Source organism: Mesoplodon mirus (genome assembly GCF_964341445.2).
Source record: "Mesoplodon mirus genome assembly, chromosome: 3".
Taxonomy (NCBI): Eukaryota; Metazoa; Chordata; class Mammalia; order Artiodactyla; family Ziphiidae; genus Mesoplodon; species Mesoplodon mirus.
The window spans coordinates 165,084,625-165,107,329 of NC_138978.1; the positions used below are offsets into that span (position 1 = coordinate 165,084,625).

Sequence of the window (22,705 nt, forward strand, 5' to 3'; positions counted from 1 at the left end):
TTTTTTTAAAAAGAACATTTCCCTATACATTGTCTCTAACTTGACAGAGCTGCTTTCTTGGACAGAACAGATGCTGTTGGGAGAGGAGCTCTGGCTGGACCACAAGGGCAACGTGGAGCCAGCCAGGCCCTGACACTGGGGAGGCCAAGGAAGCAAGGGGGCCGAGGGACAGGGAGGGCAGCAGGGCTGCCTGGCTGCCCTGAGTGGTCCTCCGTGGGTGTCGCTTCCCGTTTCCCCAGGGGAGCTGGCTTGAGGAACGGTCCGTGTCTGGAGGGCTCAGAGGAGGCAGCGAACAAAAAGTAAGAACCACTGTGGGGAATCATGAAACAACGCCATTTAAGAAATCTGGCTAAAAAGAATACAAAAGTGACTCCACAGGGGGGGAGGCGGTGCTCCCACCCCTCCCATTGTTGGTCCCTCTTGCTTTCTTGAATGCTGAGAATCACTTTTAAGAATCTGTGTGTTGCACAGTTGGGCTGGTTTCTTTTCTGAAGCTCTCCCTTGGCTCCCTCTCCTTCAACTGCATTCATGTGAGAAAGCACCGACTTCACAGATCCGAGGCTGCTGAGTGCTTGCCTCCCCTTGTGAGTGTATGTGTGTGTGTGCACGTGCGTGTGCACACGCATGGTGAGTGTGTGCCTGTGTGCAGCGGCTGTTTCCTTCTCTCCTGCCTGCTTCAGTTCAAGCCCCGAGTCCCATCTGCTGGGTGCAGACAGTCTTAAGGGAACACCCCGTTGGCACTAAGGTGAGGACTTAGATCTTTGCACCCCAGATTCATGGATCCCCTCCCTGCCTGGCACTGGAGTGGGTCCCCCATTAGCTACAGAGTTTGCCTGTCTCATACTCCACAGGGTTTGGCAGCTTGGAGTTGAAAGCCCTCAGAGAGGACTGGATCCTGCCCACCTCATTGTTGGCCAGCTTGAGCCGATGCCGGAGCAAGCAGGAGAAAAGGTCAAGCCGCACCTTGCCAGGTGGAGAAAGCTGGTTGACCCGGTCCCTAAGCTCGATGAGCTGCAAGAGGGCAGAGTCCTGGGAACCTTGAGTATATGGGTAGTCTAACTGGAGAATTAAGTCCCGGATGGCATCCGGGTCAAAGGGCAGGCTGTAGCCAAAGACCTGCAAGGTGTTGATTTTCATGTAGCCCAAGTTCTTGGAGGGATCGGTCATCTCCAGAGGCTCGTAGTAGATTGTCTCGTTGGAGCTGTCATCCAGGGACTTGATTCGGCTCCGTAGGTAAACATGGACTGTCTCAAAGAAGGTCTTCCACCTATTGCCCAAGGTAATAGTCCAGTTTTGGCACTGGGCAGCGGCATCCACATTAGTCCTTTCCCACTCTGGGAAACTGCCCTCGTTCACGGGCATGAACCAGCTCTCAGAGTGGCTGCCCCCAAAGGGGTTGACGTAGATGGCCATGACAGGCTCCAGGGTGCTGTTCTTGGTGAGGCAGATCTGCAGGGACAGGGCCAGCATCACGTGCACCAGCCCGGGCTTGTACTTGTTGCTTTTCAGGGTGAGCAGCATGCGTTTCCTCCAGGAAGGGTCGAACCAGCTGCCCAGGCGCATGTCATTGCTGATGAAGATGGAGTGCACCTCGATGCGGCTGTCCCACTTCTGCAGCAGGTACTTCAGCTCCAGGTCCTGCAGGTCTGTTTCCAGCCCCAGAAAGTTCTCCAGCGACTCGGCCACCTCGGGGCGGCACAAGCCCTGGGCGAGCACGTAGCCTGGGTTGCAGCTCCCACAGCGTGTGCTGTTGTCTGGGGCGCAGTGGGCACAGGCGGGCCCTTCGCCCAAGGCACAAGGGATGGGGCCCTGGCAGGAAGACTGGTCGTAGGGGCAGGTGCAGCTGTGGCTCTGTTCCAGGAAGGTGCCAGGGAAGGTGCTCTCTCCACAGTAGAGGAGGGACTGGATACGGTTCCACCAGTAGGACAAAGACCTTTGGGAGGGGGGATAAAAATGAAGCAAGAGTCATAGGAAGCCACACACTGCTGCTTCCCTGAGGGTGGCAGGAGATTTGGCTAATAGGTGATAAGGAAGATAAAAACCCCAGGTTCTCTGAATGACAGAAACCCTACTTTACCACTTTGGGATAACCAAACAAGTCCTGGAGCTGGGGGTCTGATGGATCAGCACCAGAAAAGTTTGACATCAAACTTGTGCTCCTCCATCCAAAGTACCACCTCATTCCCTTATTCAAAAGCCTACAGAAGATCTGCAGCATCTTTCGTGTCCAATCTAGTTTTCAGCCTCTTAAATAAGATCTTCCAACACCTGGCTCTCCAAACTTTCCAGTGTCATGCCAACCTCCTTCCCCCTTCACAGTCTCTGTCGTTTCTAGAACCCTCCCACCAAGGATAGGACTTTTCTATGGCTGGCTCCCTCTTAAGGTTTAGACTTCAGCTCTTAGGATACCTCCTCAAAGAGGCCTTCAGTTACTCCCCTGTCCAAAGCACCACCCAGTCCCTCTCTGTCACATCACCCTGCTTTGACGTGATCCACAGTAATGTTCATTATCAAAATGGATTGTGTTTATTTATTGTTGACCTGTTCAGAGATGGCTTCCCTGCATATGCCGTGAAAGCAGGGACCCTGCATTTTTCCCCAACATATTCTCAGAAACTAGGATTGTTCCTGGTGCCTGGTAAGCATTTCCTATTTGTTGGGAAAAAAAAAAATGAACCTTTCTCAAATGCCCTTGCTGGACTGTCCTCTCACTCGTATGTCCCTCGTTACCTGTGCCTCAGTTAGAAGTGCACCCCTGGGTTGCTGTGAGGGCAGCGCCCCCTCCTGGAATGCTCTGGCTCACACGCACCAGCCCACTTCCATTTCCTCCCACACAATCTGGCCAAGACGTCCTTCTCCTGGGTGGCTTTTCTCTCTGACCTTTACTATTATTAGACCATGCCTTTGATTTATGGTCCACAAACATGCTTTTAAGTGGCTGCCACATAATAATTTTATAATTTTGATGTTCCTGTATATTTATTATATCTTCTCAATTAACAAATATCCCTCACGGCTTAATAGTAGGACATACGAGGTGGACTTAATAAAGGCTTGTTGGATGCACGTGTGAATGAGCGGATGGATGCATGAGGGCCCGTGACAATCCAGCCCCACTCTGTTCCCGAGGGCACAGGGCCTCAGCTCGCTTCCCTCTTGTGACTCAGAGCAGAGTCACTTGTTGGAAACAATCTATTGTGTGTTTCTCATCATACGCAATTGGTCTAAAAGCTTTAACTCCACCCTTTTCTTTCCTAAAAGACTTACTAAAATAGAAATGAGAATTAGAGTATTATTAGAATAACATTCGAATCGACTATAATTTATATAAAAGTAAAATGAGCCTCTCTGTTTTGTTCTCTCTCTCTCACTTCAGATGCAACCCGTAACTGAGAATGACATGCAAGGAGGTCAAGATAACAGGAGACTCTAACGGGCCACGTGTGGGTCAGCATGCCCAGCTCTGCTGTGTTGGACAGGGGTCCTCCCCCGCCTCAGTGGCTGTCGTGGGTGACGTGTTCTGGCTCGGGCATCTGGGGTGCTCACCTCTCCTTGGGCAGGCGGAAGCGGGGCTGCCGCTGGCAGCGCTTGCAGAGGTTGAAGAGCCGGCGGACGATCCGATGGGTCTTCTTGAACAGCACTTTCAAGCTGGCTCCCAGCTGCTGGTAGCGGTTCTGGAGGCTGGCGTCCATGGCCCAGAACTGGGAGATGGCTGTGGAGTTCAGGAACCTGTCATCCGGCAGCCGCTTCAGCAGGGCCTGGAATTCCTCTGTGGGTAAGAACACGAGAGCTGAGCTGAGGGGCACCTGGATGGGCAGGAGGACCTCCCCCCTACCCCGAGACCCAGCCCGCCCTTCAGTCACTGTATGAGGAAGGAGGCTTCACATCCACCCTCCCGGGCCCTTTTCTTTCTTTTTCAAACAGCCTTATTCAGAGATGACTGACATACCTTAAGATATGGATTATTTCCCATCCTTCCTGTTTCTAATATGCTTCTGAATTTCAAAACACATCTCTGTCACCACCCACGGGGCCAATGACCTCGGGATGCATCTCTCTTGCCCTTTATATCACCTTATAATTCATGCACAATCTTCTTCGATCACACCACTGCACCCTTAGGGAAGGTGTGAGGCACTCATGAAGGTGAGGGCGGACAAGACTGGCAAATGCAGACACAGAAGAGGGAGCACCCAGCTCAGAAGTCTTCTTAGAAGCCTTTCAGTCCCTGAGACCAGCCTCTTCCCTCCATGTCCTTCTCTCTGACTCTAAGACACCTTTCCTCTCTTTTGAGATTTACCTCTTGGCCAAGACACCCATTCTTTCTTGAAACTAATCCAGAAGCAACGTGCTTTCTGGTTCTGAGCTCCTACTGCAAGTCTGAGTCCTCCTCAGAGCTTCCTGGGCACAATGTGTTTTCTGAATTCATGCTCAGATCTCTGTCCATGGACCTGCTTTTACTTGGAACTTGGAACCTGCAGCCATCACGTCTCCTGATGGGGGTCTGGATAGTCCTCCTTCACTCACTGGCAGTAATTCATAGTGCTGAAAGCCCAAAGTCCTTTCCCACATACTCGAGCATTACCTCATTACCTAACACATCCCACCACCATTGGTCCAATGCAGCTCGGGGGCCGGAATATGATATTCTCCTTAGCAACTGAATGCCTTGTTTAAGACCTGAGATGGCAACGCCTGGGGCCTCAGCTCATTCTGATTTCTCCAGTCTCTGGTTCTTCATCCCCCACCCAGATGACTGGAAAAATCACACCTAGTAATGACATTAACAACTAGTAGTGTGTGCATAGTTCTTTTTATGAAACACTTAGGTATAAAAAACAGCACAGAGAATAACAAGATAAACTCCCATGTGCCCACCACCTAGAGTTTGCCATTTTGCCATATTGAATTCAGATTTTTTTTTTTAAAGAAATAAGGCAAAGCAAATATACTTGAAGGCCCTAAACTTCCCCCTCCATCTTTATCTAGATGTAACTACTCTCTTGAATGTTTTCTTTATTACTATCATATATTTTTTAACGTTTTCTAAAAATATATTTATCCATAAAAATATTAAGTATTGGCTAGTATGTTTTAAACATCAAATAAATAGTACTAAATATGTATTATATTTAACATGTTATTATAGTATTACATATAAATGTTATATAAATACAAATATGTATATATAATACATAACCTTTTTCATTTGCTTTGTTTTATCCAATACTGTTTTTCGAGATATATCCAGATAACTATTATTCATTTAATATTGAAATGTAGGAGTATATTATGCAGAGTTCTTTATACTTTAATTTTATCTACGTTGCTCCATATGAGCCATCCATCCACCTATTATTATCATTTTCCCTCATTTACAGATGAAGAAATGGAGGCATTGAGGAGCTTCATGGCTAAACCAAAGTCATACAAAGGATCAGTAATAGAGTGTGTTAGGTCTGTCCAAGATGTTATAACAAAATACCACAGACCAGGTGGCTTATGAACAACAGAAATGTATTTTCAGAGGCCGGAAGTCCAAGATCAGGATGCTGCTGGCAGGTTCTGGTGAAGGCCCTCTTCTGGGTTGCAGATGGCAAAATTCTTGCTGGGTCCTCACATGTTGGAAGAGGTAAGGGATCTCTCTGGGGCCTCTTTTATATGAGCACTGATCCCGTTCATGAGGGCTCGGCTCTCATGACCTAATCAAATCCCAAAGTCCCCACCTCCTAATACCATCACCTTGGGCATCAGATTTTCCACATATGAATTTGAGGGGATACAAACATTCAAGCCATAACACGGAATAAGAACTCAAAACCAAGCCCTCTGAATCTAAGTCTCAAGGTGACATTGATATCAGTTATACCTGCAATAAGCAATCGCCAGCATGTACTAGGTGCCTCCTAGAAACATGCTGTGTGCCTCATTCATTCAACAAATATTCACGGTGCACCTTGCGTGCAGGCACTGTGGAATCTGTGGCAAACAAGACAGACAAGGCCTATGGCCTCAATTATATTTACCTTAGCTTATTAAGTCCTTGAAACGCATCACTTTGGTAGGTATTAGGTCTGTTTGCATATACAAAAAAAGAAAATGAGTTCAGACTTGGGGTGGTCATATAACCTGCTGGAGGTCACCCAGCCAGTTAAGTGGCTGAGCCAGGAGCCAAGCTGAGCACCCCGGGTTCTTATCCCGTACCTCTCAGCCACCTCCCATTGACAGGGAGGAAAATCTGGGCTGGCTGACTGCTCACCTGACTCCTCAAACTGCTGGTTGTGAGTCGCCCAGGAGTCCTGGATCTGCAGCAGGCTGTCCTCCATGGCCTGGATGTCAGCGTTAGGACAGGTGCATTCTGGGAAGGTGGGGCCGCACTTGCACCAACAGTCATTCTCCTTGCAGATGAGCTCGCCCTCAGAGCTGCATGTGATGTAGCTGAGCGCAGCGGTCACGAAGCGCTCCCGCAGGTACTCGGGCAGCAGCACCTGCAGGCCTAAGGAAAGGACGTGTCGGGGAACTGCCGGACAGGGCCAGGGAGTACTGGGTTTCCCACACCCAAGGCTGCAGGATCCCCAGCTGGGGTTCTGCTGGCTTGTGCATCCTGGGCCCAAGAATGGCCACCCCAGGCCCTGATCCTGCTGAGCTGGTTGGGACAGAGGGTTACTGCTGTCCCAGTGACAGATGGGGCACATCAAAGCTCAAGGCCTAGTCAAACCCCTCACATCAGCCAAATTGAGAGCGTGCACATCATATGAACGGGCTTATTGGCTACGTGTCAGCATTTCTAGGATGGAAATGGTAAGATGTTTCAGATAAAGGAAGAGCTTACAGCCCTCGTGGGGGAAGAATCAAGGCTTGATGGGCTTTTTTGCTCTGCCTCCAATTGCCATCCTGTTTCTAGCTTCTCTGAGATGAGAGGCAGGCCTCCTAGGATACTTCTGAATGCTGACCCTCCTGGGCCTCCCACCTTAGCCCCAGTGACCAAGGAGGCTGCCCTGCTTAGGAGGTAGGGACAAGGTGTTATGGGTACACAGTGGCCGGGCACTACACCAAGCACCTTCCATATACAACTACAAGCAACACTGTGGTCATACTGAGGCTCGTATAATGAGGAAATCCCAGCCCAGTGACCATGGTGACCTGCCCAAGTCACAGTGCTGGGAAAGTCAGCTTGGTGTCAGACCCTGTCCTTGTCCCATTGGGTCATATACTGCATAACTGGGACTGGCTGCCTATCTCAGGGTTTAACCCTTAACGTGATGTGAAAGCAAGATGGTGATGGATGCCCCAAGTTCAGTTGGGCCTGGATAGATATGAATGTCTCTCGGGTCTCTTTTCTAATCCGCTGCCTCTGGTCTTGAATATAACCCACTAAATTGCTCCAAGCTTCCGTTTTCCTACCCATCTGTGGTGGATATTGGTTCACCAGCAGCAGAACAGACTCCTAGTTGGCTTCAAGCCACACAGGGCAGCTGTTGGAAGCATATCAAGAGGTGAATGAAGGACGGGCATGCCTTTGGTTGTAGCCCAGCCCGGTTCGAGGTCAGACCTGCAGGAGGCTCTCCCAGCAGGGACACTGGGAGAAACTGTGCCAGGAGAGGGAGGGATGTGAGGACTTCTGGACGGGATGAGCTCCCCTTTCATCAGATGTCTGCCAGCTCTTTATTGTCACACCCTTGACCTTGTCCTTGGCAGGAAATCAGAGAGCCCAAAGTATGTAACCCAGTCTCGGCGGACCTCAAAATATAACTTAGAATTGCAGCTATGGTAGATGTTTGTTGTTCTTGTTTGTGATCTACCTCCTGTTCTGAACTCCTAAATTCTCCTTTCTTGATGATGTGCCCACAGGGGCACTTGAGCAGCCCTCCCCATGCACACTGTCCACATACGCTTGCTTTCAACACTCACCCCTCTCCAAGTCCTTTCCTTTCACCTCCCCCATTAGCTCCCTCCTCCTCACCATAACATTTGCTACATTTGCTATTGATACAAAATAAGTGCCCCGAGCAATGTCAGCATGAGTGATGGGCTATAAAATTAAACGGCATAAACTATTCCAAATGAACCACCAGACACTCTGAACTTCACTCATCACTAATTTCCAGACACAAACCCAGCCCATCCAGGGACCTAAGGGAAGAGGGATGCTAACTGCATTGCGCAGCTTTAAATACAGGAGTCTTTTCCTCCTTTTTGTATGTTTCTTGATGCCTAAAGCATTGAGGGGTTACGTCTGGCTCAGGTTGCCTGGAATTTGTAATCATAGATCCTGGGTGACGGCTATTGATTTTATAATACCAAGACAATAATATCTTAAACAGAGTCCAACTCAGGCCTTAAGAAGAATGAACTTTTCCCATTGCCAAACAGCTCTGTCTGAATCAGTTTGCATGGCTCTGCCCCCAGGATACTTGGGGGACAGAGAGCAGGAGCTGAGTGCCTCCCCTGATCTCCCAGCCTCCAGACCTAGGGTCGTTCCCCTTCCTTTCGCTTTTCTGTTTCTGCCTGTTCTGTCCCCAGTTAAGGCTCCTATTCTTCTCAAACTCTTCTCCTGGGGCTTCCCTGGTGGCGCAGTGGTTGAGAGTCCGCCTGCCGATGCAGGGGACACGGGTTCGTGCCCCGGTCCGGGAAGATCCCACATGCCACGGAGCGGCTGGGCCCGTGAGCCATGGCCGCTGAGCCTGCACGTCCGGAGCCTGTGCTCTGCAATGGGAGAGGCCACAACAGTGAGAGGCCCGTGTACCGCAAAAAAAACCAAACAAACAAACAAAAAAAACCTCTTCTCCTGGCTTTGATCTCCCATTGAAGGCTGCAGACTCGTAACAGAAAGCAGGGAACACTCTCAGGGTAACCAATGGTCCCACAGTTTGTGTAGCTCTTAGTCAAGCTAGAGACAGTACCCCATAACTACTCTGCAAAGGCCAGCTATTCCCCAATGTGTACTTAGGATAAAGCAAAGGGTTCTTTGGACAACAAAGGAGACTGCCGACGAGATCAAGGTGTATGACGACGGATGTGCTGTTGCTGTAGGATAGTGACAGAGGTCTTGGGAAGGATGGGAGGTGGGAGGATTTGGGTGTCCAGTGGTTTGAGCAATGGTTGAGGTGTAAAGTGAACCATGTCAGAAGTTTTCTCAAAAGAATGATGGAAAGTTGTTAAATACAAGTTCCAGAACTAGTGGTAGTTCTTGTCTTCAGAAGGGTTTAACCAAATGGGGCAGGCAGGACTTTTTCCTTTTGGTGATCTAAGTTTTTTTGTTTGTTTGTTTGTTTTTTTACCGTGTATGGAAAGTGTGAAAACATCACAGGGCACCTTACCGAGTAACTGCACTTTGTTCTCCGGACTCTGTACCAGGACAGAGCTGACCGAGTCCAGGTTGTCGTAGTTGCTGCAGCCCAGGGGACCGGTCCTGGTCTCCGTGACCTAGAGAAGGAAGGGCAGGGGGTGGGTTTATATAACAAGCTGAGACCTCCCCTTTGCACTTCCCTTTTCCGGTCAGCCAATCTCAGGCTCTATGTCCTGTCCTGGACCAGCCCAAGGCAGGGCATGTATCTCCCTACCCCAGGAGCATAAAGCCACTTTTTCCCTTGTTCTAAGACAGGGAGTACCAGTGGTATAGGGCTGGCAGCAGGAGTTGTACATAATTGGAAGCCTTTCAGAGGGAGCCAGAGGGAATTTGAGTCTGGGAAGAGGAAACTCAATGTAGGCAGTGGAAGCTGGACCTTTGTGTTGGAGTTCCCCCTTCTCCTCCCCCAGAGGAAGAAAGGAGGACAGAAGAGGATGCTGTCAGCCCGCTGGCGAGCCCAGCTGCATCCACTTGATGTGGTGCTCACAGGCTTTAGGGATCCCGAAGATGAAAAGCACTAGAGAAATATGAGTTATGAGTATTATTATTAATATTAAACATTTAAATCCCACCTCGGCACTGAGACGTCCTTAGAGAAAATCAGCCATGGGCTTACTGCATATTTTAATAAGCATATTAAATATACATAAACTCTTATAGCTATGTAATATTCCAAAACACCACAGAGTCATTTTAAAATATTATAAAGTTGGCCTATCAGTTTTTCCCTGATGTTTAAAGTATAAGATGAAAAATGGGGAGCTTTAAATGCACTGAAATAATTATGTAATAAGAATGATGGGGACCTGAGACCCTTTCTTCTCAGGATCTCCAGAGGCTTTGCCAAAAATCAATCAACCAATCAACGAGTATTTATTGGGCAGCCACTGTTCAATTCCCTACAATTTAGCAAACATTCATAGAGTGCCTTTCTCGGAGTTCTTCAAGGAAATTGGCCGATACCTCTGACCTTCTCTCCTAGCTCCAGGCACCTCTGCTCCGCAACAAGCATACAACTTGCAATTTTCCATCCTTTTCTGCAAGTATTTAGTTAAAGCCTGGGTCCTCCACACACTAAAGGCTCCACAGAGGTAAGCTCGTAGTTATTTTGCTCACGATGTTGTCAATAGCACTTAACAGGGTGCCTGGCACATAGCAGGTACTCAATAAATTAGAGAATGTATGAGTAATCTGTTCCAGGCTTTGGGGGGTGGAGAGGGGGGCATAAAGGTGTACAAGTTATGTAGCGTGTCCTCCAGGAGGTTACAACCTGTGGGGGAGGCAGGTACATATCCAACTGACTGATACACATCCACATCGAGCAGATGCAAAGTGTCATGAGGAGCCCTGAGGAAACCACAGCTCTAAACAAGGGAAGGAGTTTCAGAGGGGACACCAACTGAGTTGGTCTTTAAAGATGAGTAGAGAGTGGACAAGAAGAGAAGGGAGGGAAAGTACTCTGAGAAAAAGAAGGGGCAGCATCCCTGGCGGTCCAGTGGTTAGGGCTCTGGGTTTTCACTGCTGAGAGCCCTGGTTGGGGAAAACTAAAACCAGGGATTGAACAGCACGGCCAAAAAAAAAAAAAAAAAAAAAAAAAGGGGGCAGCATGATCTACAACCCATGGGCTGGAAAGTGTGTAGAGTAATTGTCTGCCGTCCTACTAGTTACCATGGTGAATACCAAAGTGTAAGTGACATGTTTAAAGAGAATTTAGTATACTTAGTCTTAAAAAATACACATGGAAGAGAGTAATTAAGTGAGACATGGTATGACACAGACTAATACAGTAAAGAGAGAGACGGGAGAGAACCTTGTAGCTTAAAGCAGTCTGAGAAGGCTTCATGGAGAAGGTGATCCATAAATTGGTCTTGAAGGATAAGGAAGGATGTGAGGGAAGGGGGGAATTGGGAGAAAAAGAGGTAACTGCAGACCAAGACCAAGGGGAAGCAATAGACACAGTGCATGAGAGGCAGCAAGACCCAGCATGGATTGGGGACGGGATCAAGGCCATGACGGAGGCAGGAAACCTCTGCACAGTTTCCAAGTTCATCCTCCAAGATCATACCATTTAACCTTCCCACTAACTCAGAGACAAATCCCACTACTATCACTCTTCAAAGAAGGAAACCAAGGTTCTGGGAGTTACAGTACCCGAGACCACAGAGCTGTTGAGTAGCTGAAACAGGGTTTTGACTTTGTAGTCCTCAGACTCCAGTTCAAAGCCCCGTGCCTCCTGTGAGGGCACGTCAAAGGGCTGCAGAAAATTAAAACGAGGTAAACCCATTTAGATAATATCACCCTAAAAACCAAGTGTAAACAGACCAGTTCATCCAAAGTATTTTAGTGATCTGCCCTCTCTTCAGAATGTGAACATGGGGTAAGACAAATTGTATACAATTTAGATATTATTATCCTCTATTACAGATGAGGAAACCAAGGCCAGATAGGTTAAATGATTTCTTCAAGGTCACACACTAGTCACCTGAAGGGCTACGATTCATTTGACTCATTCATTTATTCTTTCACTCATTTATTCATCTATTACATATTCAAGGAGAATCCAAAACTCACAGTGAGTAAGACACAGTCACTACCATAAGGAGTTTACAGACAAGGAAACATGTTTCTATAATCTTGGTGTCCCACGTGAGCCTCCCTCCCTCCACAGGTGGGCACTTGGTGCTGAATAAATGTCTCTGTATTGAGTGAGTTGGTGAGTGGCTAGTTGTCAAACTGCAGTGGGAAGGCAGAGTCAGGCTTATGTCGAGGTAAAGTCTTCTTTATCCATACGGTGCAAAAATTCCTATAAGAAGAGCTATGGCCAAGGACTAGCCCAGCTCTTCTGGGGAACCCTGTCTCTCTTGGAATGGGGCGGGCTGAAGGGCAGAGTGGGATGGTGAGTGTGGTATTTGGGAGATTTGCCTGTCCCCACCTCCAGGTAAGCTGGCCACCATACTGTCCTGAGTTCTGCACTGGCTTTTCTATCCACCCACTCCTGAGCTGAACACTCACCAGCAACAGGTGAGCAAGCTACACACCTTACGCAGAAGTAGGACGACTCCCAAGGGGGCAAATATAGCACAGCCACTTTCCTCCCCTTTATCCTACCACTATGCCTACCTATCTACCGCCAACCCATCTGCTTCCCAACGCCCCCCCCCCCACCACCACCATCTTGTTCAATATTCTGGGGCTGGCTCTGATGCGATTTTCTGACCTTTACTTTGCTATTTCCAAAGGTCAGTTCTACAAGAGGATAATCGATTAGGTAAGTCATTGAAAGGGTGTGAGTAGCTCCACTTTGTTCATTGTGGCACAAGGACAGGAATGACGAAGAGACAAAGACCATGATCCCCCTGCTCATTTCCCATTAGAGGAAATGGCTCAAGCCAGATCTCCACGAGTGAGGAAGGCTCACTCATGTTGTACGAGATCCCAAAGTCATTGCTCTTTCCCCTGCTACTCTGTCTGCCCTGAGCCACCTCTGTCTTCCCCAGAGAAGCAAGGAGGTGGGAAGGAGAAGGGGAGCTGGAGAGGGTCCTCTTGCAGATATTGCCTGGGCACTGACTTGATCAGCAGCATGAGCTGAGGACCCCTCCCCCCGAGTGATGAAAGTCCCAGAGTCCCTGGCAGGTTGGAGCGGAGAACCCCGTGCCTCTCCCTGTAGAAGAGGCAGACAGAAAGTGCAGCTCACTCAGGCGCAAGCATTCAAAGAGCACCTCAGATAAGCTTTCAGGAGAAAATAATTGTGTGCTAATTGGTCTGTTGATAGAGACTAGTCCTGCCTTCAGAAAGCCCTGATGGATCTCAGGTTCATTAGCACATCCAATTTTCCATAAATGCCGGATTGTGCAAACCCTCATTCCAGTGAGCCTGCTCTCCTCCCCCTTCCCTTAACTCCCTGGCTGCTCTTGTCCTACCTAGGGGGGCACCTGCGAAGCTAAGCTCGAGTGAAATGGGCTTCTAATTGTGAGCGACAGGGCTGGCCAGGAGAGCACGCCTGAGAGTGTGGATGATTCAAAGAGCTGCAAATTGAATCCCAGGCTGCTACGGGGAGAAATTTGGACAAGTCACTTTAAGAATGCTTGTGAGAACTGCTCCCTCTTGCCATCCTGCAATCCACGTGAACTTTTATGTGGGCTCTTTCCGGGCAGCTCATGAGCATCTCAAACCCTCCTCACTAAGTCCTTCCTCAGCCTTCAATTAAGTAGAGGGTGAGCTACAACTAGGAAATAGGCCCCTCCTTTCCTTCAGGGCTCTGATCCCTTCCTGGGAATTATGGACAGGATGAATATGTATTCAGCCCTTTACAGTTTTCAAAGTGTTTTCATGTGAACTATATCATTTGGTGTCAACCCCCATCCTACAGTAGAGTAAGGGGTGATATTTACAATAGGTTATTCACAATATGTATCAGCAGGTAGGACATCACTAATCAGGAGAGGTGCCAGCCGTAGTGCCAAAGCAGGGTTCTGAGGGTCTCCAGAGTTACATTAGTCCTTTGATTACTATTAGGGGAGATCCCGGGGTTCCAGGGGAGGGATAAAGGTGGTTAGGGTGGCACACAGCAGATTGGGTGAAGATGATTTACCAGCTTGTATGGAAGTGTTTTAATATTTTAATAACTGATGTGGTCATATCAGCTGAATAGAAGCCCTGGGTACAGGTGAGTAAAACAGTTGGTAAGTCCATGTCATGGAGTTCAATAACTAACTTCCCAAGGTCGTAGGAATAGTAAGTATCAAGGCTGAAACCCAATCCCCGGTCTTCTCACTTGAGTAAGTTTGTCTCCCACTAAACCAGGTAACCTGCCTTCCGCTATCAGTCAGGCATTTTATTGAGTGTCTCACCACACACCCGACACTGTGAAGGGACCTGGAACTGTATGCATGCGACAGAGTCCCCACTGATCTAAGCCCTGCTGTTGTGTGTGGGCAGGTGGAGATGGGCATGTAAACAGCTGCAGTCTAATGTGACAAATCCTGCAACAGAGGTATGTACTGACCAGAGTAAACCTTGCAACAGAGGGAAATGTTCAGTGGGGTCTCAGGCATGTGTTGGATAAACAAAAGGGGGCAGGGTGCCTCTTTCTCTACATTAGTGAAAAGAAGTTGCTAACAAAGGGTAGAAAGTAAGAGCACCTTTGCTTAGAAAAACAAGCAACAGGAAGATATGCTCGAGGGTCTTTCCTTCACCAAGGCTGAGCAAATGGGCAGAGCCCCTCACCTCCACCTCACCTCCATCCAGAGCAATGACCACACTGGAAGCCAGCTCAAGCCCTGCGAAGGCATGTTCAGGAGAGGGGAGTAGGTGGCAGGGGCTGCAGCACCAGCAGAGGAGTGTGAGTTCACAAGGGTGTGCTGCAGGGGGACCTTGCTGTCTGGATCTGCAAAAGCTGTGTGTTAAGGCAAAGAGATGGCCTCCTGTGGAACACCATTACTATCAGGACAAAATGGTCAGGTCAACCCTATCAAGGGAGCAGAACTGAGGGACAGGATGCCAACACCTCCCTTTGCTCCTTAGTCTAGGGGTGTGTCCTTGGACAGGTCACACAGGTTTGCAGACCTCACTAAACTATGTGGAGATGAGCAGAGGCGGGAGAAGACACTAAATGCCTTGTTTTTTTCATGGTTCTCTGAATTGCAACCCATGGGGAGAACCCACGGTGTTCCCAAACAGAAACATCTACAGGTCAAGCAGCTCAATGGAAGCTCAGTCATCATCTCTCATTCCTTGTGGGACTGAGGAGTTCCAAGAAGAGGCTTTCGAGGATGGTGGCCCTTCTTTGGAGGAGATGGGCAGTGGCTCTAGTTCTAGAACATGCATCTACAGGCACTATAACAGACGTGGATTTAAGTGCCTGCCCACCTCTCATGCTATCACCCACAGTCCTTGCTAAAGAAGTGAATCCAGTGAGCCATGGTTGAGATTATGTAACCCCCTCTCTTTGTGTTGGACTAAGATGAATCCTGAACCAGATTCTTTCTCTGGGGAATTTAGAACTGTGATACTGAGAGAAAAAGGAAATTTAAGAGTTGATTATGGACACTTACAAAATTCAGAATAAATAATTATCAAGCACCTACTATGTACCAGGAACTGAGAATACTACAATGAACAAGAGAAGAGTCCTTGTCCTGAGTGCACTGGCTGAGAGACAAAACAGAAAGATTACATTCAGCCAGGGCCAGAGTCAGCTTCAGAGCAAGACAAAGCTAAAGGTAGGCTGAAGTCACTGGTGTACAGAAAGTCTAGAATAAACAGAGGAAAGAACTTGAACACGAGAAGCAGGAAGATGAAGCAGGTAGAGATGAAAAAGTAGAGGCGTGTTCCAACAAGAAACAGAGAGAGTAACCTGGGAGTGTTACTGTTCTTTTACCACACCTATGTGTCTGGATTGGATCTAGTGTCTTGTTCTTAGAGATCTAGAGAACACCAGAGTTCTCTTAACAAGTCATTTTGATACTGAATCCACCTTGTTTCTTTCAACTTAGCATGCTTATAGGCACTTGCACACACACTGAGAAGAGCGCAACCCATGTGAAAAGTGGGGTCAGTGACTCATTCATTCACTCAGCAAACCTTTATTCATTATCCATAATGTGGAAGCTCTGTACTCTTACTGGGAACCAAAGATGCCTGAGACCCAGTCCCTCCCATAAGGATCTCATAGTTTCAGAGGCTCTCGTGTTAGCTAGCAATCAGTTCAAATGATAATCCCTATAAAATAGGCATGTGTTTGAAACACTGAAGAGGAACATTTAACTACCTTGGGAGTCAGGAAAGGCTTCACGAAAGAGTTCCCTTTTTGAGCCAAGCAAAGAAGAGTTAGGAAAAGCCACTCACATGAACGGACGAGGATTGTAAGCAAAAAAGACAGCAGGTACCAGGGAAGGGAGACACAAGAGCATGGCATATTTGAACAAAGACTAGGAGGTAGATAGGACTGGCTTACATGGTATAACTGGTAAGTGAAAGGTTGAGGGGGGGTGGGGAACAAGGGTTGAGAAGAGTGTAAAAGGAGCATTTGGAGCTGAAACTAAAAAGACAACAGGGATAGTAGGTCTTCCATTGCCTTCCCGTTTTGTTTAGAAGAGGAATTATCCCTTTTCAAGGTCCGTCTGTGCTGTGGCTCATGCTCTCTATACATTTTCTAATTTGAACTTCCCAGAAATCCTTCACGTTAGAAATTATTCTAATTGTTCAACAATTTTAGAAGGAGCAAATGGGGGCTCAGAGAAGTTTGGGAACTTGACCAAAGCCTCGCCGTGAGCAGTGGTATTCTTTCCCATGCCTCACGCTGCCGCCCTGGATGGGAGGCGGTGGTTTGGGCTCTGTCCCACGTAGTCAGAAACCACTGAAGGATTTGAAGCAGGGGAATGATACGCTATGACGATGTGCACTCACGCGAGCAGCACAGATCGTGAATCAGGGAGCAGGGCTGAGAACGCAGATGGGAAGACGAGTTATGTGAGAAAATCAGGTAAGCGTGATGAGGCTCTGAATTATACGAATGGCCGTGGGCGTGAAGACGAGGCAAAGGGTAAGCTGAAGAGAACATACAAGGGAGTGATGATAGTGATGGATCAAGAGATCTAAGTGGGGCAAAAAGACAAGGAGGCCATGGAGGGATGATAGAAAGTGCAAAGTTGGTCAGGTCAAAGGATAGGAAGGGACATACATGGGACCACAGAGTTACTGATCCAGGCCTACCTTTCATGAATGGATAAGACCAATTCTCCAACTTTGACACAGTCCACTAGAGGACTGAAGGGTGAGAGGGCTTCCACAGAGTTCTGTCTTCTTGGTAAAACCCACTCTGTGCTACTACAGTTCTTTTTTCATCATTTTAAGCTGCCTAAGATACCAGCCTCCCAAATGTACCCTAGCCCATCTGAACTTCCGTCTTCCTCCTCTCTCAGACTCTCACTCCAGACACTGGCCATCCCCTAACCGGACCCCTTTTCTTCACTTAACCTCCATCATGCTCTCTGAATCTCATGATCATTCCTCAGCAAGAACATCTATAACCTCAATCTCTTCTCAAGAGTCCACTTCACCTTTGTGTTCTAAGCACAACCTAGCAGCTCTGGAGGATGTGGTTTCCCCTGCAGTCCTCTCTAGCAGTGGCTGTCTGCCTTCCCACACCCCACACTGGCACGAAGTGAGGTGGGTCTTCCACTGTGATATCCTGGACACGGGTCCTCCTTCCTCTCTAACCATCAGGACTATCACCCACTACTCCTCTGTGTTGCCGTCTATTTTTCTTGTCACTCCCCCTCCCTCACTGAGGATTTTCAGTAGTTAGCTTGCTCACCACCCTCTTTCTTACCACCACCCAGGTCTGTATCATTCCTGCTGACTTCAGCATCCATATAGGTGATCCTTTAATACCCAGCCTCCCAGTCCCCTGGCCTCCTCACCTCCTTATCTTGTCCTCTATCCAACCCCATCTTAGGCTCCCACACCCATGGCCATGCCCCAGAACCTGACCCTCTGTAATAGCGATATAAAGCATTACACACTTATACCTACTCTAGTCTCTTCCCTATAACAAGTCATCAAACCTACTTAGACTCCCAATCTTTTGACCTGGCCAACTTCTCACTTTCTATCATCCTATAATGGTCTCAGATCCCTTGATCCACCACTGTAATCACTCCTTTCTATATACTCTCAATTCCCTTGCCTATTTTTTCTTTCATCTTGTACACACACACACACACACACATATTCCTTGGTTAAATCCAACTCTCCATCTCTCCCATGCCTGTCTGAACAAGACGTGCTGAATGTAGCTGATAAAACTCACAACGCTGCTGACAGGCCTCATGTGATAATTATGACCATGAGTCTCAAATGAGTCCTTGGTGCCACCCAACAATCCACTCCATTTATCTAATCATCTAGTCAGTTGATAACCTTAACTCTCTGAATGACCATTTCATACATTCTTTTCTCAACAATTCCTTCTTTCATTTAGCCATGAACTTTGCTTGTTTCATCAAGGAAATGGAATAAATCATAAGAGAACATCCGCATCCTCCCACTGCCACATCTGCCATCCCACTGCACGTGTGAGCTGTGTGCTCTGTACAGCCTCCGGCTCCAAAGGATGAAGTGTTCATGGTCCTGTGTGAGACCTGCTGCTCCACTTGTGCCTGGAATAGCAACCTCTCTCACCACCTCGATTGCTTCTGCAATTATCTCCCGTCTCTCTGCCCCATCACTTTCCCCCTCTCTACTGAGTCATTTTAATCAACATACCAATATTCTGGAATATCTCCCATTTTAAAAACAAAAACACAAGCTCCCTTGATCCCCCATCGGTCTCCAGCTATCACCTATTTTTCCTATTTGCCTTTACAGCAAGACCTTTAAAGAACTGTCTCTACTATTCTGATTCCTCACTTTGTTCTCTCTCTTGAACCTTCTCCACTCAGCCTTTTATACCCTTCATGCCACTGAAGCTGCTCCTCTCTAGGTTACCAGTTACCTCCGTGATGCCAAGTTGAAGGTCAGTTCTCAATGTGACTGCTCAACCGTTGCCTGCTCCCCCTTTTGTGACTCACTCTCTTCACGTGGCTTTGGGATCCGGCTTTGGTTCTCTTCATACCTGTATGCTCTGCCTCAGCCTCCTTTGTTGAATCCTCCTCCTCTGGCCCATGTCTGAAAACTGATGTGCTTCACAACTCAAAGCCCTGGGGCCACGTGATTAGCTGCATTCAGTCCTCGAGTGATCTCATCTCCTCCTTTCCCAAAGTTTTAAATACCAACTACACATGTGGATATATTTGTAAGCCAAACTTATATCTCCAATCGTGACATTTCTCTTGAAATCCTGGTGTTGAGAGCCAACTGCCTGTTAGATATCTTTAGTTAGACATCTAATAGGAATGTCAAATACGGTATGTCTAAAACTGAACTCTTGATTTATTTCTTTCAGAGCCGCATCTCCCCCTAGTGTTATCCTCAGTTAATGAAATCACTGTTCATCAGGTTGCTCAGGCCAAAAACCTCACGGTTAATCTTGACTCCTTTCTTCCAATGTCTTAGCTAACACTCAATAGGCTCTACCATCAAAACCTGAACCTGTGAATTTCTCACCACCTGTATAGCACCAGCTTTGTCCAAGCCACCACTGTTTCTCACCTTGACCAGTGCAGTAATGACTGCATTGGTTTCCAGAATCCCTCTTTCTCCTCTCTTCCCTGCTCGGTAATGCCCTCATGATCCAGGCCCTGAGACCACTGTAGCCTCATCTGCCACCTCACCTCTCTTTTGACTCCTTCCAGCTACACTACCGGTACTCCTGGATCATACCAAGCACATTCCCACTTCAGGGCAGTTGCCCTCACTGCCCGCTCTGTCTAGAATGCACTCACTCAAGATATACATGTGGCTCACTCCCTTGCTTCATTTAGATCTCTGTCTGGTCTTCCCTAAAGTACCCTGTCCCCATCACCCTCTATCTCCTTCCCTGGCTTCATGTCTTTATACCACTAAGCCCACCTGACACTGTTTATATATTTAATTATGTCTCCACCACTAGAATTTCAGCTTCACGAGGGCAGGGACTTTATATGTTTTGTTCACTCTTGGATTCTCAGCATCCAGAACAGTGCCTGACACATACAGGTGTTCAGTAAGGTTGGGATTGGCACACTAGTATATGTAAAACAATCAACAAGGACCTACTGTATAGCACAGGGAACTATACTCAATACTCTGTAATAAACTGTATGGGAAAAGAATCTGAAAAGGAATAGATATGTGAATATGTATAACTTTGCTGTACACCTGAAACTAACACAATGTTGTGAATCAACTATACTCCAATATAAAGTAAAACAAATTTAAATAATTATTGAACAAATGAATGAAAGAATGATAAAACTTCCTTGTGAGTCTTGGGTGGGATGCAAGCAGGATTTAAGACAAGAGTGAACTCTCCTCAGCATCCTAACTTTATATTTAGAAGTAGAATATCCAGTGTTCTCAAGTATCTTCACTAGTCTTCCCTCAAACAACATGAACTGTCCTAGAAATCTTCTAGATGTCAGTAGAGAACATGGGATGAAAGTTATAGTTATTAAAGTTACAGTAACTATTGAGCTTTTTCAAACATACATGAAATCATATCACTCCGCTGCTTGTTTTCTATTGCACTTTCTCACAGCCATGTGATCTGACTCCAGCCTACCTCTGCATTTCATCTTGTACCAGCATCTTTCTTGTTCATCTCACTGCAGTCACAGCAGTCTTCTCTGTGTTTCACCAAGGCACCACGCTGGTTCCTGCCTCAGGGCCTTAGCACTTACTGTTCCCCCTGCCTGAACACCCTTCCCTCGGATCTACACACAGCTGACTTCTCAGGATTCAGATCTCAGCCTCAAAGTCTAAACCCAAAGTGCCCTCCCTCGACCAACCTGGCTAATACTCACTGTTCCCCTCTCTCACCTCAGGAGATCTGTACCTACGACTCGGTCTTTTCCTTATATCATTATCTGGAATTACTGGGCTGAGTTTTTACTTGTTTATTATCTTCATCCCCCACCAGAATGTAACCTCTGGAGAGCAGGGCCCTTGTCTACCTTTCACCACAGTCCCTCGGCTGGAGCCTGCCTTAGGGTAGATGCCACGTGACTATTTGCTGCAGAAGGAAGACACAGACCATGTTTTAGGGCTGGTTTAGAGCTGTGCCCACATCAGAAAGCTGCTTTCCCACTTCCATCAGTCAGGCCTGGCTCACTTGGAGCCAGTTAACACCCAGGCCTCCCTCTGCTTTCTCTGCCTGTCTGCCCTCCCTCCCCCAGGACCTCTCAGGCCCTTACCTTGATGGCCCCTGTGGCTATCTGGATATGGTGCAGCCGTCGCAGGGTGCTCTCTCTGTCGATGAAGTAGGAGGCTGCCAGCTGGTGCAGGGTCTCCAGGGACACAGCAGAGCTGTTCCCACCGCCCCCGACTATAGGGGCAATTCCTGCCACCTCTGACTTTCGGCTCAGTCTCCGCTTGTCCACAAAAATGGTCAGGGACTCTTCTCCTACAGCAAACAACATGGGTGCACTGGTGAGGCCTTCAGCTCCCTAATCCCCTACCAATAAGAATGTGAAACCCTTCGCCAGGGGAGACCGAGCTAAGAGGGAGCCCATGGCCCCTGCTGACGGACTCTTCTCAGCCCTACCATGTTCAGAACAATCTCATCAGACTGCGCCACAGGATAAGGGCACCACCGCCTGGGAGGCCCTCCGCCTCCTCCCTACTTCTGTAATCTCCCAAAGCTCATCCCCCGCCCCTCCAGCTTATCCAGTTAACATCCTCTATCGATCTCTGTCTCAGGCAATCTACCTCCATGGGGAAGATAAAATTCTCCATCTCAAGTTGTTTATAAGAAGTCACCGTGGATATTTCTGCTCCCTAAGAAAGGGCAAAAGCCTTGAAGCTCAACCTCCCTTTTCCCCATCAAACACTCAGCGCTTACCACATGCCAGCAGCTGGCCTGAACCCGTGGAGAGTTCCTTTTGCCCATCAGACAGTGAGCTAAATGTTATAATAAATCCTGCTTTCTCCTTGCCAGGGCAGAGAGAATGCTGCCCATTCCCAGCTCTCAGTTCTGCACTGGGTCCTAGCCATAGGTTGTGCCATCCCCTAGCCATAGGTCCCCTTCCACCTTTGCCTCCATTCAGCCCAACGTCATTCTAATTGGTTTGGCTGGTTACCAATCTCTATAGAGTGGAAGCAGAGAGGTCAGGGACTCAGTGGACATTTACTTCTTTGCCTATGGGTCTCACTATTGTAGCCACAGCCAATATTAAGATATGGAGAAACCTCGGGGTTAGATGGCTCAGTCAAAAGAAAACTGGGAGCACCCCCTTCGGGCAAGTGCTTAGTAGGAGTCTGTCTGTCCCCCAACCTCCTTACCCCACATCCCCTCCCCAGGAGGATGCTTATAAGCAATGTTCTGGGGTGAATTTGGATGTCAAGAGATTACACTGTTGACAAATGCACCAGAAAGAAAACGTTTTCCAGTCAATAATAGGCCAGGAAGAATAAAAGACCCAGGAAGAGTACTGAAGCTATAGTCAATGGGTCTTAAAGCTATTTTCGATGAGCTGGCAACCAATGAGTGTAGGATCGTGGTATTGCTTACCTCCAAGGGTGGCAGAAAGTAAGAAGTGAGTGCCGTACTTTTTGATCAGGTTTTCGGTGACCTGTTGCAGGCTGGGTCTCCTTCCGAGGAGGCGGATGTTCCGGATAAACTCTGGGGCAAGAGGCAATGGCAAACTAAAGAAGTCCTTCCTTTCTAGAGCCAGGCTGTTCACTTTCCAACGTGCAAACTCCCTGGAGGAAAAGTCG

General features: G+C 47.9%; 1 protein-coding gene across 1 annotated transcript in view; it reads right to left on the reverse strand.

Moving 5' to 3' along the window:
* Positions 1 to 816: 816 nt before the first annotated feature.
* Positions 817 to 22,705, reverse strand: part of BRINP2 (BMP/retinoic acid inducible neural specific 2) — a gene marked incomplete at both ends in the record, with an annotated part of 51,666 nt that continues 29,777 nt past the window's right edge. The window contains 6 exons of the mRNA XM_082615580.1: positions 817 to 1,933; positions 3,547 to 3,769; positions 6,260 to 6,496; positions 9,321 to 9,426; positions 21,184 to 21,392; positions 22,500 to 22,690. Coding sequence (XP_082471706.1) covers positions 817 to 1,933; positions 3,547 to 3,769; positions 6,260 to 6,496; positions 9,321 to 9,426; positions 21,184 to 21,392; positions 22,500 to 22,690 — 2,083 coding nt within the window. The remainder of the gene's footprint in view (positions 1,934 to 3,546; positions 3,770 to 6,259; positions 6,497 to 9,320; positions 9,427 to 21,183; positions 21,393 to 22,499; positions 22,691 to 22,705) is intronic.